This window comes from Pleurodeles waltl, chromosome 7, assembly GCF_031143425.1.
Source record: "Pleurodeles waltl isolate 20211129_DDA chromosome 7, aPleWal1.hap1.20221129, whole genome shotgun sequence".
NCBI classification, from domain to species: domain Eukaryota; kingdom Metazoa; phylum Chordata; class Amphibia; order Caudata; family Salamandridae; genus Pleurodeles; species Pleurodeles waltl.
In genome coordinates, this window is record NC_090446.1 from 533684549 (window position 1) to 533701616 (window position 17068).

Consider the following 17068-nt stretch of genomic DNA (forward strand, 5'->3'; position numbering starts at 1 on the left):
AATATGCATTTTGCTCTAAAATATAGGGCTAAATGACGGATTTACATTATCATGCATAATTTAGTGTAATTTTCTTGAAATATTGCATAATTACTACAAAGCAAATTATGCAAATTTGGCACATACCTAGGCCCATATTTATCAAAGTTTTGTGTCTTCCTTGTTCCACGGCCTTCATGACTTGATCATTCTAGAGTAAAGCAAATCGCTGCCTTGCGCTACTCTGCTGCATGTAGGGGTTCCATGGGAGGAGAGTGGGTTTTCCCACACCTCCCCCATGGATTTTGGTGCATTCCCAGATTTACTATTAGTGGTAGACCTAGGAATGCGTTAAAATACAGTGGTTCCTCAGGTGGGGCGTAAAGAGGAGAATGATCATTATTTCTCCTCGTTTGCATTCTGCAGCATGGATAGAAAGAGGAAAATGCCTCTCAAGATCGTTTTTGTGCAAGAAGATGTCCCTTCCTGCTCAAAAGCAATCCCATCTACAACCCAGACACCCTTGCAACTTTAATTAAGGTTGCCTGCATTGGAACTGGGCAGCACAAGATGTGCTTGCACTAGGAAAGGACAGAAATGTGCTGTATACTGTTAAATATGGCACATTCCAGCCCTTTCCATTTTATCCAGTGCAGCGAAACCGGGTGACTTGCTGCGCTGCATGCAAGATTGCTGAATCTCCCCCTAGTGTTAGCAAGCATTATGATTAATAATGCTAGAACCCTTGAATTTTTCTAACTCAGACTGCTGTAAGTATGTGTATCTTGTCTTGATTTCTCATCATTCCCTGCACTGCTAGAATGAAAAGTAAAGTAACTATAATATTTGTTTTGTTTCCTCTAGAGTGTGGGAAACCAGTGGTATCTGACCGGATAGTGGGCGGACAGGATGCAGTAAATGGGGCGTGGCCATGGCAAGTCAGTGTGCAGGTGTACGGTCAGCATATTTGTGGAGGAACTTTAATCACACATAAGTGGGTGGTGTCGGCAGCGCACTGCTACTATGGACTGTAAGTAAAAATGGCATGACTTTTAAACTTTCACAGTCACATACTAGACAGTTTTATGAGCAACTGACTGGGTGATGGATGCTAGCAGGTTCAGGCTACATGTGGCCACTACAGGCTTAGAGGGTCATGTAGAATTTGGCAGAATGGGAGGACATATGTTAATTGGTAGCGCTCCTGTCCTGCCACGTTTTTGGCTCCCCCTTTCTAGGTAGAATGAAGGGAAATGTTGGATTTCTGATGGTGGAGCTTTCATTAGGTCCACAATGGAAACGTCTAACCTAACGGCCCATCCATCAGATAGCAATTGGGTCATACTCAGTGCTTTAAATGGAAAACTAGAAGTGCAGGTACTCTGTACCAGAGTACCTGCTTGTTTCCGAGAAGTGCCGGTACTCTCCAATTAAAAGTATTACGTTTTTCTTGAGATGTGCCGGTACTCTCCCTCTCAAAATAAAAAAGTGCCGGTACTCAGTACCGGAGAGTACCGGCCCATTTAAAGCACTGGTCATACTGACAACTATTCCCCCTTATTTAGAGAGGTGCAACCATCACTTGATGTCACTGCTTAGAATCACCATGTGGGGCATGAATCTACCCATGGGCCCCATTAACAGGGAGAAAACTCTCTGCATGTTGAAAAATAGATTTTTTGTTTTTCAAAATTAAACTTCGACTTTGGGAGCTTTTTCTTAAAAATCAAAAAGTTTGCAGAATGTGCACATCAAACACAGTGGTGACTTAATAAAGCTGCACTACGTACAATGCAGCAACTGCACCGAAGGTAGAGAGAGCCCCACTTGCCTTGGAGAAACATCTAATTATGGGAGGTGGCCTTCCTTCAGGAAGGAGGAGCCAATGGCCTCTACCTCCTTTGAGGCCTGGCATGTCATCTGCTATACTTTAAATTGCCCTGTTGTAACAAGTGCATGGGAAGGAAGTGTGAATAGTTCCAAAGAGTGTGCTTGGCATGGTATACCTTATGCTAGAAACATTTGACATTCAAGCATCCCTGCTGGTGTAAGAGTTTGAAGCCACTACTGAAACATTTCTTCCAAGTTAGGTCAATACAGTGCAGTTAGAGATTCATTTGCTGGTTGACAGCCAAAATGCATTCAACGACAGACTCCAAAATAGGTCCATGGTAAGTTGGCAGTAGACCGCTTACAGTAGCATGTGTTATAGCCTCAGAGCAAATTTCTTCTTGATGTAAGTTTTCATAGTCACCTCTTGAGTCAATTATGAAAAGAAAGACAGAGATTAATTTGTAACAGAATGAGTGCTGGTGTTCAAAGTTTTACTCAGAAGCCAGCAGCAGGTACAAAAAATTTTGGTGGGCCCAATACCAAGGCTGGTAGCCTTAAATCCATCTCATGACAATTTAATCCACTGAAAGACACTCTCTGCCCTTTTAGATCACAATGAGATAGATGCAGTCGTAGAGGTATTATTTATACTGCATTCAGTTGTGAATTAGATCTTAGAAAGAAGACCAGGAAAGAAATCTGGAGATGGACAAAGGAAGGAGATGATATTGATACTATGCAATATATATTAAGCTATGTATTATAATAAGTTAGAAAATAGAAGAGATAATATTATACAAATCCGGACATTAAACATTTCGTAAGGAAAACCCCTATGACTTTAACAATGTCCAGTATGTGAACAGTACGTTCTAACAAAAAAACAGCATTAATGACTAAAGTATGAACAGTCTTAATGATAATAGTATAAAAACAAATAATAATGTTGATGAGTTGTTAAGGAGAACAGGAGACGAAAGTTGAAGGAATTCCCTCATTATATTTCCAAATTATGAAGAAAAATGTTAAGCAGTACCAGAAATAGAATGTGTATTAGTTAGAAAGTGTTTCAAAATTTGGATGAAAATTCCATAATCCTCTTCAAAACCGTAAATGAGTTGTTCTTATGATGCTATTTTACACATTTCAATAAGCCATTTGTTATGTGTAGGGCATTGTGGTACTCTCCTATATCGTAATATTCACCTTTTTGCTACAGTGAGCGCAATAGCTAACAATCGCCTTGTAGGGTTTGTTAAATCTGGGAGATCAGTAACTTCATGTAATAGAACTAATTTATCCATTAAAGGGATGGACAAAGGTATTACTCTTTGTAGAGCAGCAATTATGGAAGTTCAGTATTCCTTCAAAACTGGACATCGATATAAAATGTGGAGTAGATCACAATCCTCCTGTGGCCACCTCCAACAAGTAGAACAGTGTGGTAAACCTGTTATCTTACGTTTTGTGGTGACCAGAACCAGTTATAAACAAGTTTGAAAATAGTATGTTTCTTTCTGGCCTTATTCCCTTATCCATGTTTCTAATAACTTCAGCCCATTCCTCACCGGTCTAAGCTCCATTAATTGGCCCGTGTCATTTAAAGTAGAGTTGTGCTAGTAATGGGTATGGGTGCAACTATGCGTTATGAGATTATAGAATCCAGAGACTGCCCCATTTAATTTCCCCCAGGTATTGTAACACTGGGGAATCCTCAAGTATCCAAGGATATGGTCCTAGCCTAAAAAGTAGAGCTTGGTTTGGATATAAGTATTTCCCCTCTTGAGAGTTAGGCAGTTGAAATTCTATCTGAAGCATGTCAAATGTTTAAGCTCACCTTCTAATGTGAGGAAATTATCCAATATTAGAATACCTGCTGTATTATATATATTCCAGGAAATAATCTACTTTCCTAAGTGTTATGCCATATGAGGGCCTTTTTCTGTGCAGTCTTGGGTTACTGGTAACAAATTGTGGATGTGTATCCAAATTTTAAGCATGGATTGAATAATAGAGTTGGAAGTTTGTAAAGCATTTGTAAACCTGAAATTGCCTATACATCTTGACACTCCATAAGAAGCCATAGTGGGGGATCAATTATAATGAATTATACATTCTAAACCCCTGTTAATATAAATTCCTAGATACTTTCGATGATCCGCTCTCCATTGAAAATTGTAGCCTAAGATAGCTGCTCTTTTTTTATCATCAATCATAACAAATATCACCTGCTGTGACATTGGAAGTTGTTACTTGAGATAAATTGTTCCACTAATTGTCAGTGGTTTCCTGACAAAACCTACAGTATTCATATAAAGACAAGTGGATTCATATATGACTTTCTTCCACCGCCCATCCACATTTGTTATGTTAAATATCTGTAGCAAAACACTTGCAGGGGTAGGTATAACAATTAGGCAGGTGGAAATGATAGCCGTGGTGTTTTTCAGATTCGACATGCCGAAGTCCGACCTGTTGAGGATAGTTTGTGCCAGATAGGTCCACATGTTTTCAGGTTGATGCAGCAGAGACGTCGATCAACTCTGCCGGATGATCACTTGGAAGTTGGGGGTTCTCGGTCCCTCTCAGCCCCACTTGGACATGGCCAAACACACTCCAAGCAGCGCACTCAGTACACAGACACCTTGTAGTATGATCTAGAAAAGAGATAAGTATGATTGTTCTTGCAAGTAATATTTATCATCTGGCACATACTCCCACTTCTCTTGTCCTGGTTTCATGACAAAGGGAATGTTGTATTTTCCTGTCGTAATTATTTCCTCTGGTTCCGGGGAGAGGGGTGGAATTCAGAGATTCTACCCACACCTTGGCACTTGGATTCTTATCAGTGGTGCCAAAGCCTCCTTTCCCTCACACAGTGAGTAGGGGTGGGGCATTGCAGTTTTTGACTGTTCCTCCATACACTTGAACAATCACAATTTGGGCAATTTTGTCTCCAACTTGTAATACCAAATCAGCATCTCCACTATTCAGTAGTATCACTTTTATCACTCCTTGATAGTCTGCATCGATCATTCCCCCCCAAGACTTGAATGCAGTTTAGCACCAGCCCAGTTCAAGGGGCGATCAATCCAAAGTGTTCTGGAGGAATCTGTATCCCCACCCCTGTTCCAATGAGTAATATATCTCTTGGTTTAACTCTGTCAATGTTCAAAGCATGCAAATCAAGACCTGCAGCATCTGGTATTGCTTGGTATTGAGCTAGAGCTCCTGTCTTTGTATCCCAATACGTAATAGTCTTGGTTGTCACTTGGGGTTGTATCTGCAACAGTGGGGTTAACATTTGCATCAAAGGGGTTTCTGTATTCGTCAGTGGTCTATTATTCAATATTTGTAACCCTTCACTCAAATGATCCCTCCAATTTTTTATGACCCATCTGACAATTTCCTCAACTGAGATTTCAACAATCCATTCATTCTCTCAATCAACCCCGCAGCTTGTGGGTAACAGAGAATGTGATAAATCCATTCTAAAGTGTGCTGTGAACAATAGACTTGTACCAACTTAGCTTTAAAATGAGATCTGTTATCACTTTGGATCTGGAGTGGAATTCTGTGGTACAAAATCAACAAATCTACTGTCTTCCTTGAGCTGGGCTGTGTAGCACACTTACATGGATACACTATCAAATAGCCAGAACAAGTATCTAGCACTGTATGCACAAATTAACATCCTTGACTATTTGTCAGTGGCTCAATTTAATCAATCTGTCATATCTGCCTTGCAACTTTCCTCTCCCCAGTTGGCCCCTAACTGTCTGTGGGATTGATCTTTGCTGAGCGTGTTGACAAATAGGACATTGCATAATCACTGTTTTTAGTAAGTCTAGGGGAATCTGCATCCCTCTAATCTCTGCCCACCTGTTAGTGGCCCTCTCTCCCAGGTGTCCACATTTCTGGTGAGCCCATTTAGCCACCCCCACCAAATCAGAATCCTGTGTCGCCACTTCTGCTTCCAAGAATTTGGCTTTCTCGTCTGCAAGGGAATTAAACCATTGTTCTAATGAGTCAGTGGGAGTCTACATGATATACAGTAACCGTGCTTTTGCTAACATTTCCCAAAGTTCCTGCCACAATTCCTTCCCCCACACATTCTTAGATTGTATTTTCCAGTTATATGCAAGTCATGTGGGAAAAAAGGGAGCTAGCCCATTGGCAGTGGACCGTGAATCAGTATAAATGTGACATCTCTCAGGTAATTCTTGTCTTAAGGCTTGATATACGCCCTGCAGTTCTGAATATTGAAAACTCTTTCCTTCCCCAGTAGAGGAAAGCAGCTTTTTTGTTACCTGATTGTATGACACTGCCTTCCAGAGTCTCTTGGGCGCCACATACTTTGCTGTACCATTGGTGAACCACACATGCTTCCTATGCTGAGAGGACAATGATTCAAATAGCTCACCCCACTTCACTGGTGATTCTTTTACTTCCAGCACCTCCTGTAACATTTCTTTATCCTTAACAGGGGCCTCTGCCACCTTTTCATTCAGGGCTGCTGTTCTGGCTGGTCCTATCCAGGCCCTGTCTTGTATGTACCATTTCTACTTAATGACACTTGCTTCTTGTGCATGCCCTATTCGATGAGTTTTAGGTGAACTCATCACTCACTGCATTATCAGGATCTCAGGCCTCAGAATTACATTATGCCCTATTGTCATCTGTCCAGTATGCACCAGAGCCCAATAACACACCAATTACTGTTTTTCAAATGGATTATACTGCTCTCCAGCGTCTAGCAACCTTTTAGTCAAAAATCCCAGGGGCATCCTCTTTTTTCCTTGTTTTTGCCACAGACTCCAATTTGTATACCACCTCTGAACTGTCACATTCAACTCAATGTCTCCTTCCTGTATTGGCCACAAATCTAAAGCACGTTGTATAGATCCTTTCGCCAATACGAAAGCATATTGCTGTTGCTCTCCCAACTCGAATTCATGTTTCTTCCGGGTCACCTTGCACAAGGGGACAAAATCTGACTCAGGTAAGGGATGTGCTGCCAACAGAAGCTGACCAATCCAGTGAACCACTGGATTTCTGCTTAATAATGGTTGTAGCAAATTCCTGTATCTTCTGTCTCACCTGCAGCAACACCTCGCTCTGTCCCTGATGCCATTGAATTACTAAGAATTTCACACTTTGGGAAGGTCTTTGCACCTTTTCGGAATTTATCTCCCACCCCTTGCTTTGCAAATTCTCACCAATACTGTCGAACTGAGTCTGCACCTGTTCTTGTGTTTTTCCCTGAATCATCACATCATCAATATAATGAGAAAGCTGGAATGATGGGTACTTTATCCTGGTGTTCTGCCAACAGCGGCTGACAGATAGTAGGGCTACGCACATTGCCCATTGGGAGTTTTAAAAAATTGTATTGTCTTCCCTGCCATGAAAATGCGATTTGCTCTTGATTCTCAGGGGTTAGTGGTATAGTAAAGAAGGCATTGGCAATGTCAATTGTTGCATATAAGGTCGCTTTATGTCTCTGTATTTTCTCAATTAAGGCAATAGTATCTGGAACGGCGGCAGTCAAAGGGGGTGTCTGTTTATTCAACTCTCACTAATCAACTATCATTCTCCAACTACCATCCGATTAGCGCACGGGCCACTTAGGATTTTTCCAGGCAGTGGTGGCCGGGCCACCATCTCCACCTCTACCAGATCCCATATGGTTTTACTTATCTGCTCCTGCCTGCCTGAAATTCGGTACTGCTTTAAACAAATCATGTTGGTGGCTGGGGAAACCTTTACTGGAGGTATTTTTAAATGACCCACCCTCACTGCTGCCGCTGAGATGTATCTCTTTCATCCAAATTGATAGCACTCATCTTCCAAACATAGAGTCACCCCCTTCAGAATATAAATTGCAAGAATATATTTAAAGAGGGGCACTATCAAGATGGTGTACTCTCTTTTGGAATTCTCACTATTTTCATTGGGATCTTGGTTTGCACAGTGGATGCTTTTTTTCTGCCCAACCTCATAATGGTGTAAGGCTGTCCTTTTTCAGATTCCCATATGTCAAAGAGGCCTTCCATCTGGTATCTAGCAGGGCCCAGACATTCTGGACATTCCTATTTTTCCAATAAATTTCTATGTAAACATGGGTGTCTATTAGCCTTGCGAGTCCATCCCTGTAACGGAGTTTGGCCTACTTCCTGATCTGATTTCAACCATTCAACCTTTCATACAGGTCAAATCTGGATATATGCTTTCATACCTCTGGAGAAACTCCTCTTCCCCCTGTTTCCCTCAATAAAAAATCAATGTCCAACTCTTCCTCTTCCTTCACCTTTTTGGGGGAAGGGTGACTTTTTTCTCCCTTTTTCCCTTCCTCTATCATTTCTGACTAGTCCTGACTCATCTGCTTATTATCCTGTTTATTCACTTTCCTGCTCCCCTCCTTCCTGTCCAGCCCTCGGTTCTGATACATCTCCCACAGACTCTTGGTATCTTTTCCATCTATCTGTTCTTTCTTCACACCATCCTTCAACAATGCCATAAACATATCTCTTCAGGATACCCTTTTGTTGCTCCTGCGGTCCTCGGACCAGGAGGCTCTTTCAGGTTTTATCCACTCTCCTAACTCATGAACTGCCTCAAGTATATTTTTCAAGGGACTACCTGTCTGATTGATTAATAGAGTCATTATCACATCCTTGTAAGCTGGGGGAGCTACAGAAATTATTTTGTTTCACATTGATACTGTCAGTGGTCCCTCCAATAAATTGTGAGCCTCATTCAGGAGAATGGCAGTTTTCATACCTTCTTCCTTGGTTCTCAGCATAGAATCTCTCAGTGTGTACCAGGGTTTATCATTTCGTGGTCAGTCTGACTTCGAATCATTATATTTTTGATTACATCCAGCAACTATTAATTGTGACAGGGCTGTCAAAGCCTAGACACCTACTATTGTGCTGTTTTAGCCTACCAATGTTTTCTTACTGTTTAACCTACCTGTATACATCCTCATGTATTAATGGCTCAGATTTGTCAGAATTAATGCTCCATATGGACTGTGTTGTTGTCGTGGCATGGTGCTTATTTGTTTTATGGTTGAAAAATCAATAAAAATAGTTTTTTTAAATCTGAGCCTACGATTTGCACTAGGTTTATTAACCTTACATCAAATGCTATTGCGGCCAGGGGGGTAAATCCTAATACACAGAATGGAGTTGAGGTAATCCCAGTTAATAAAAAGGAAACCCTTGCCTTCCCTCTAAGTATAGGCGTATCAGCCTTATTGATAACTTACAAAACTTTTTTTACTTGGGAGTTATTGGATACACTTTTAACATGGGTGGAGGAAACTCAAGCCTTGTACCCAGTTTAAGCTGCAATTAGACCTAAGACCAGCACCTCCAATCAAGTATTTCGGCTAGCACTCCTGAATTGGATGTATCCCCTGCTTAGGAGGCAAAGATTATATGTGGCTTTTGTTGACCTCAGAGCTGCTTTGACCTCAATCCCAGGGGCAAGCTCTGCACAGTGTTGATCCAGATGGGAGGATCATGGAACTTGGTCAAACTTGTTGCTGAGCTACATAAAGGGAATTATGCTCAGGTCCAATAGAGCAGTAAGGGGGAACCAACTGAGTCAATTCCAATTCAGAGTGGCAAAGTCAAGGGCGCATTCTTGTTCCTACCTTATACATTCTATATATCAACTATGTGGTTCAGATACTTCTTGATTGCCACAATGACTCTAACACTTTGAATAAGAAGAAGATTTCAATACTACTCTTTGCTGATGATTTCCTTCTTATTTCTAAAACCCCTATGGCTCTACAGGCCCTTATTGACAACTTTTTAGATTTCTACAACTGTAGAGGTTTGGAGTTGAATGCAACTAAAATTATACCAAGGGCTACTCTGTGGTTACACAAAGAAACGTATTCTCGGTCGATCTCCCCATCTTTGGAAATCTATTGTGTTAAAGTGGTGCTGTTTTCAGAGCTGAGGTATGGGGATATTGTGACCATCAGCAATTGGTTACTGCTGAAAACACATTTGCACAATCACTTCTTCTCTAACCGTTTAGCACCCCCTTAAGTCTGCTTTTTGTTTACCTCAGGATCAAACAAACCTCGAATGTGATAATATTGAAACCATTGGTGTAGTGAGTGCGGATGTGGGCTTCCCCAGATTTAAAAGAGTACAGGAAGTCTTTAGAGGACGTACTGGTCCAAAACAATACCCTACAAATACCCAGGCTCACATTTGTGTACAACTGTTTTTTAAAACATGGTCTGCAAAGATTTTGGGATGTCCCCAGTTCTACTTGTAAATCCAACATCAACAGGCTTAAAATTCTCTATTGGGAGTATATTCTGAGACTACTGGGTGGCTTACGAAACTGTTTTTTGAAATAAAGATCCTCCCCCTTTTTTAACCTTTTTTTAAATTCCATCACGCCATTCCACTCTAAGAGTCTGCATGTATGCTTTCGATATGGCTGTTTACCACTGAAATCTTCCACCAGCCGGTGGAGTAAAGAATCTCTATCTGATTTGTGTCCAGTCTGTGGGTTAGCACCCGAGACTGAGAAACATATTTTATTCTTTTCTGAAGGTTACTCTTTCCCCGCTTGATTTACATACAACCAATGTGTCTAAAACTATGGGTAAGGCCCTATTTAACTGCTCACAGGATTTTCAAAAGGTTTCCCTCAACTTTTATTTTGTTTACAGTAAGCTGTTACCTAACAATCATATAGCGTAAATGGTGAATATGCTTGTCTCACCCCGCTAACTGACCACTGACTACTTACAGTTTCTTTTACATTGAATTGTACAGAGAATTTTAGAATTGTTTGTTTTTAGGGCTTGTGTGTTTAAGCCGAGCCGTAATTGGGTGCCGGGCATACAAATGAAGGAAGATACTGGCAATTAATACTAATGATGAATTATTAAGTTATGCGATTCAACCCAAACAGTGCAAACACGGGGCACACAAATCAGAAGCCCACATGGAGGTTTAATGGAAATAAGTGGATGGCTGACATCAGTAAGAACGGCCTTGGGAATGTTTACATCACAGCTCGCTCTCTTGCTAGCAAAGAGCCATAGAGCTATCATCTGAATGAAAATTTGAGCCCAAGTCAAACTCACATGAGGTCTAGACAGCAAAAAACAGTGTGACTAACCGAAGGCCCATTCCGTTTTATACCATAGTGTAGGCTCGTATGCAAATTGGAAAGCGGTACCCTACTATGCTTGTTTGCTGCAATCCCAACGATATCTAACAGCAAACCTGGAGCTAGAGAATGCGTGGCCTTTGCAGAGGAGAAACATCCTGTGGGAAAGGAGAGTATCTGATAGACTTGAATAAGTTGCTAGGATGTAGAAGCAGCCAACCTCATTATGTCCCGAAGGAAGGTTTTGTTTTTCTAGACTGGGGTATTGACTTAGCTAAAGAGGAGGAGGAAAAACACCCAGCCCCTTTAAGATTGGTGACTCATACATGGAAAATTGGCCTTCGAAAAGAGAAGCTTGACACTGTGCACACTGAGGCTTGCACAGGGAGCCCAGCACGACATTGGGAAATAGGGAAACATCTCCAGAATTCAAGCAAAGCAAAGATGGATCCTTCAGCTGAACAGATGCCAATTACAAAGAAGCCCATGAGGCTCATGCAAAGAAGTGGGTTAGGCTCCCAGGAATTTTATCCTCAACTACAATCAAGTGTTAACTAGATAAGAAATCAGGCCAAACACATAACATCAATAATCAGCTATCACTTCTCTCCTGGAATATGGCAGGCGAAAATACATTAAAAAGAGACTCCAATCGAAGAAGATGGCTCAATGAATTCTCAGTATTCTGCTTACAGGAAATCTGGGTAAAGAATGAGCTAGCCTTATCAGAATATCTCACAAAGACAAAGTCAGCAACGAAGCTCTCTGAACATAGCAGGTTATTGGGATGATTGGCCACAAGCATCTCATGTAAGGTAAACTTCAAGTGATCACAAGTAAAGATCTCCTCAAATCACATTCCAGTGACTGACATTAACTTTCAAAATGGCCATACTGCAGGAGTAATTTTCTACAATGGATATATATCACTAAGGGCCACATGTAGCAAGCTTTTTGCACGTCGCAAACAGCGAATTTCGCTGTTTGCGATGTGCAAAAAGCACATTGCAAAGCACAAACCCCATTTTGCAATTCGGTAACCTAGTTACCGAATTGCAAAACGGGTTTGCAATTCGCAATTAGGAAGGGGTGTTCCCTTCCTAATTGCGAGTCGCAGTGCTATGTAGGATTGGTTTGTGACCGCGAACGCGGTTGCAAACCAATCACATTTTGCACCCATCTCAAATGGGTGGTAACCCATTTGCAAAAGGGAAGGGGTCCCCAATGGACCACTTCCCCGTTGTGAATGTCACTGTAAAAAAAACTTCACGAAAACGTTTCATTTTTTCGTTTTTGTAATGCATCTCGTTTCCCTTTAAGGAAAACGGGCTGTATTACAAAAAAAAAAAACTACTTTATTGAAAAGCAGTCACATACATGGTGGTCTGCTGTCCACAGCAGGCCACCATCCCTGTGAGGGCCGCCATTCGCAAGGGGGTGGCAAATTGCGACCCAAGTCATGATTATTCATGAAATGGGCATTTGAGACCCTCTTGCAAATTGCATATGGTGTCAGGGACACCATCCAACACTCAGATTTGCGACTCGCAAATTGCGAGTCGCTTTGACTCGCAATTTGCAGGTCACAAATCTGAAAGTTGATGCGTGTGGCCCCAGATTCGGTAAGAAAGAGACTGCCTCAAGATACATTGCTTTATAATTTAAAATAAAATACCAATGAATAGTTTATCGAGATCTTGAAATAATCATAACAGGGCATCTAAATGAGGCACTCTCTTAGGCATGCCTCAAGCTCGTGCCTACATGAACTTGATTTGTATTATACGATCCCAGAAATGATACACAATTCCATCATAACTGGCAGAAGAAACACAAAATTCTTAGTCACCGCATTTGATCAGGGGTGATAAACTTGAAGGGCCGCTTTAAGCGCGATTTACCTTCACGGCCTACGCACTTAAGCCCATATTTATACATTTTTAGCGCTGCATTTGCGTAGTTTTTTGACGCAAAATCGGCGCAAACTTACAAAATACAATTATATTTTGTAAGTTTGCGCTGCTTTTGCATCAAAAAATTACGCAAATGAGGCGCTAAAAAAGTCTAAATATCGGGCTAGATGTATCAAGCCTTTTTGCATTCGCAAACGGTGCGAATGCCCGTTTGCGAATTCCAAAATGCCTTTCAGTAATTATGAAAGGCATTTGCAACGCAAATTTAAGGAATCGCTAAAATAGCGATTCCTTAAATTTGCGAGCCTGTTTAGAGAATCGCAAATTGCGATTCTCTAAATAAGAAACCGCAAATAAGGAATTCTTATTTGCGATTTCTAAATCACATGTAACAAGCAATTCCTTAATACGAATTGGGCATAAAGGAATCGCTATTACCACCAAGTTGAACTTGGTGGTAACCATGTGCACATTTTAAAAATGCATTAAAAATGCATTTTTAAAATTGACATGTAACGCACACATGCCCCTTTGGCATGTGAGTGCCTTACATGTCCTGTAATATTTTTTTGGGGTGCAGCAGAGAGGGCCTTAGGCCCCCAGCACACTTGGGTTTTGCATTTCCTAAATTGCGAATTCCAGTTAGGAATTCGCAATTTGGGAAATGCAAAAAAATCGCAAAAATTGGCCTACAGACCCATAGGTGCGAATGGGGTCTGTATCGCAATTTGCGATTCGGTAACAGCATTTGCAATTTTTAAGAAATCACTATTACCGAATCGCAAATATGATACATTGCATTTTTGAGAATCAGAAATAGCGATTTCTTGAAAATCGCTATTTCCGAATCGCAAATGCCTTTTTTGTTACATCTGGCCCATGGTCCTTAGTTGGTAATTTACTCACTCAAGGTACCGGACTATACACTAGTAAGTCCACGCCTGTTGAAGCAGATAGCATATTTCGAAATATCTACCAGTGAGAAAAGCAATCATTATCCGTATGTGGTAAAAAATTAAGTGAAAAGTAAAATATGATGAACAATTTAAGACAATCAGTTAACAAGTAAATACAAAACAAAATGTTGGGAAGCAAAATCGGTATTTGAGATAGGAGGTTGTCTGATATTAATAAGTGGGACCATAGCAGGGAGAAGACTGTATTCTGGAGGTTAGTTCACAATTTAGAACCATCTGAATATTAAAAAAATAACACTGAAGAGAATTCTTTGAAGATACATCTGTCAAATCTCTGTTACGTTGAATATCTACCTAAGGAAATCGTGAGACTTTTCACCAGGTCCAGTGATGATATGATTCATAAGCGAACTTTAGGAACTGTGGAAAGTAAAAATCGTTGGCTGAAGAAGGACGTGACAAGTAAAAATAACTCAGAATTAGTGATCTCCAGTGATGATAGTGAGAACAGAAACAGCCCAAGGAAGCTGTTGAGCACAAGGACCGAACTGAGTTCGTGTGGCAATCTTTAAACAAGACCTGAACTCTTGGACAACCCCTCTGCTAACGCTCTATAATGGGATCTTAGCCACTGGTACCATTCCGATCAATTGGCCAGGATCAATTCTGCATCCTAGGCATGAGAAGGAGCCTACAGACAACCCACAAAACCATTGAAAGGTAGTCCTGTTGGATGTGAAAATGAGGGCTTTCGACAAAATCTTGTCAGTTGGAATATTCTTCCAAGATTTTAGACAGGTACAGAAAAGTCTGCAAAATACTAGATAACACTACAGTTATTAATCTACTAGCCAACAAGACTCTAAAACATTCATCCTTACTAGGCATTTGCAGTAAACTCTACTCCGCGGGAGGAGTTCACAGAGTTTGGCCACTCCGAGCTCTGCTTTCACCATGGAGTTCGGCAAAAATGTCACCTATGCCACGTGGCAGAGTTTACCAGTACTCAGCCTGATATTGGTGGCATGGAGACAGGCTGTAAATGTAATCAACACACAGCTTTAATTAAGAGAAATCCCCTCTGTCGTCAGCACATGGCGCTGTGGTAAATGTTGAGCAGTGTAATCGAGACAGTACAAACGGGAGGAAGAACAACTTTAAGTATGGTCACACCCTGGAGGCCCGATGACGTCAACAGAAGCAGGCACTCACAAGAAATGGCTGACAGGGCTTCCTCAGTAGCAGCGGGCCAAAAGGAAGGTGCAGGAGCAGGCTGCGGGCTTGCTGGTAGTCTCCATCAGGTGGCTATGGGGTCACTGCCTTGGGTGGTGAAACTGCAGGCAGCACCACCACCCACCTGGGCCAGATCACTCCCTCCTGTGCTGGTGAGTGATGGCACTATGTGGAGCCTCAGAGAGCCCTTGGATGTAGGAATCTGGCCTGGTGTGTGGTGAGCACCTAAGGTGTATTCACCCTATACCAGGTCCAGGTATCTCATATTAGTGAAGTGTAGGCAGTGTCTAGGAAGTCAGGTTCTCTAGAAGTAGCTGTGGATGAGGAGCCACAACTTATCTAGGAGACATGCAAAGCTTATGCAATACTGCTGTAGTCACACAGCACTCACACACATGAAAGAACCCCACAGTCTTACAAAAATAAAGGTACTTTATTTAGTAACACAAACATTAAAAATGCTATATAGGCAATACTTAGAAAGTGAGTAAACACAAATATATATATATATATATATATATATATATATATATACATATATATGTATGTATGTATATACATATATATGTATGTATGTATATATATATATATATATATATACATATATATATATATATATAGTACTTAGGAAATGGCATGGGAATGCAATAGAAAGCAGTGAAAGAACAGTTTGCAATGGGAACCCTAGGGGGAGACCAAACCATAAAAACATGTACTAAGAAAGTGGAATGTGAAGGTCAGTCCCCCACCCAGGTAAGTAAGATCTGTAGAGGGGAGCTGGAGGAACTGGGAACTCCAAAAGATAAGTACCAAAGTGTCCCCCAGCGACCAGAAGAGAGGTAAGTTCCTGTTTCTTCCCAAACCCATAGAGAAGCATTGCAGAAGGACCATGCAAGACCCAAGCAAAGACTGAAAGAAACTGAAGAAAGATTCTGCCAGAAGAGGACCTGCAAAAGAAGGGGACCAAATCCAGTTCCAGTTGTAGTGTCCAGTTGGGGCAGGAGCCATAACCCACCCTTCTGGAGGTGCAAGGCCAGGCTGACTAGGAAGGACAGGAGTTGGCTATGCAGTACAGGAGCAGAGGAGAAGTTCAGATGTCCCATGTTGCGAGGAGAGATGCAGTTCATCAGTGGTGTGGAAAAAACACCAATAAGCCTTGGCAGAGGCAAGAGTTGCTGAAGAGAAGTTAGCAGAGCTGCTGGGGACCAGGGGAGTCAGAGGGGACTCAACCCAAGGAGGGGAGTCCCAGGTGACCCCCAGCAACTAGGAGAGTCTGGAGATGAAGATGCAGCCCCTACAGGCAACTCACAGGCAGCAAGCACAGGAGTAGCAGTGAGGCCCACTCAGCACACCTGGTAGCGAATCCCACGTCACTGGAGCAGCAGGCAGGAGACTGTGCATCACAGGGACATGTGCTTGAGGCTGGGGCTACAGGGAGCCTGAATATCCCTTGGATGAAGAACCAACAAGACTTGGTAGTTGCAAGAGTTGTGGTGCACAGGGGTACTGTCCTGCAAAAAGAGGCAAAGAGTCCCTTCCTCCCAACTTGGACAGCTGGTAGAGAGGACCGAAGGGACCACTACAGACCACAACCTGTGTTGCAGGATCCACACAGAGTTGCAGTAGAGAGAATCTACTCAGCCGGTCATCGAGGAGTTGGTGCCTGCAGATGCAGGGTAGTGACTCCTTCGTTCCAAGGGAGATTCCTTCTAGCTTCTTGGTACAGACTGAAGAATTGATGGTCTCAGAGGATGCATAGCTGGGGAAATGTTGCAGTTGCTGAAAGGAGCTGGAGAAACAATCTTGCCGAGGCAAAGTCGGCACTGGAACTGCAGATTGTAGGTTCCTGTGGAGTCCAGTTGCGGTTCCAGTGGACAGAATTCAAAGTAAACATTGGAGAGGAGTCCTGCTGAAATCTTGCATGTCGAATCTGAGAGCCCACTCAAGAGGGAGACCCTATATAGCCATAAAAGGTGAATTGGTCACTTAGCAGGGTGATAGCACCTAACTGACGTGGCCACTCAAATGCTCCCAGGGGCC

General features: G+C 42.0%; 1 protein-coding gene across 1 annotated transcript in view; it reads left to right on the top strand.

The window, feature by feature from the left end:
• LOC138304302 (serine protease 27-like) overlaps positions 1 to 17068 on the top strand; it is a 422171-nt gene that overhangs the window by 196017 nt on the left and 209086 nt on the right. The window contains exon 3 of the mRNA XM_069244254.1: positions 844 to 1009. Within this exon, the coding sequence (XP_069100355.1) occupies positions 844 to 1009 (166 nt within the window). The remainder of the gene's footprint in view (positions 1 to 843; positions 1010 to 17068) is intronic.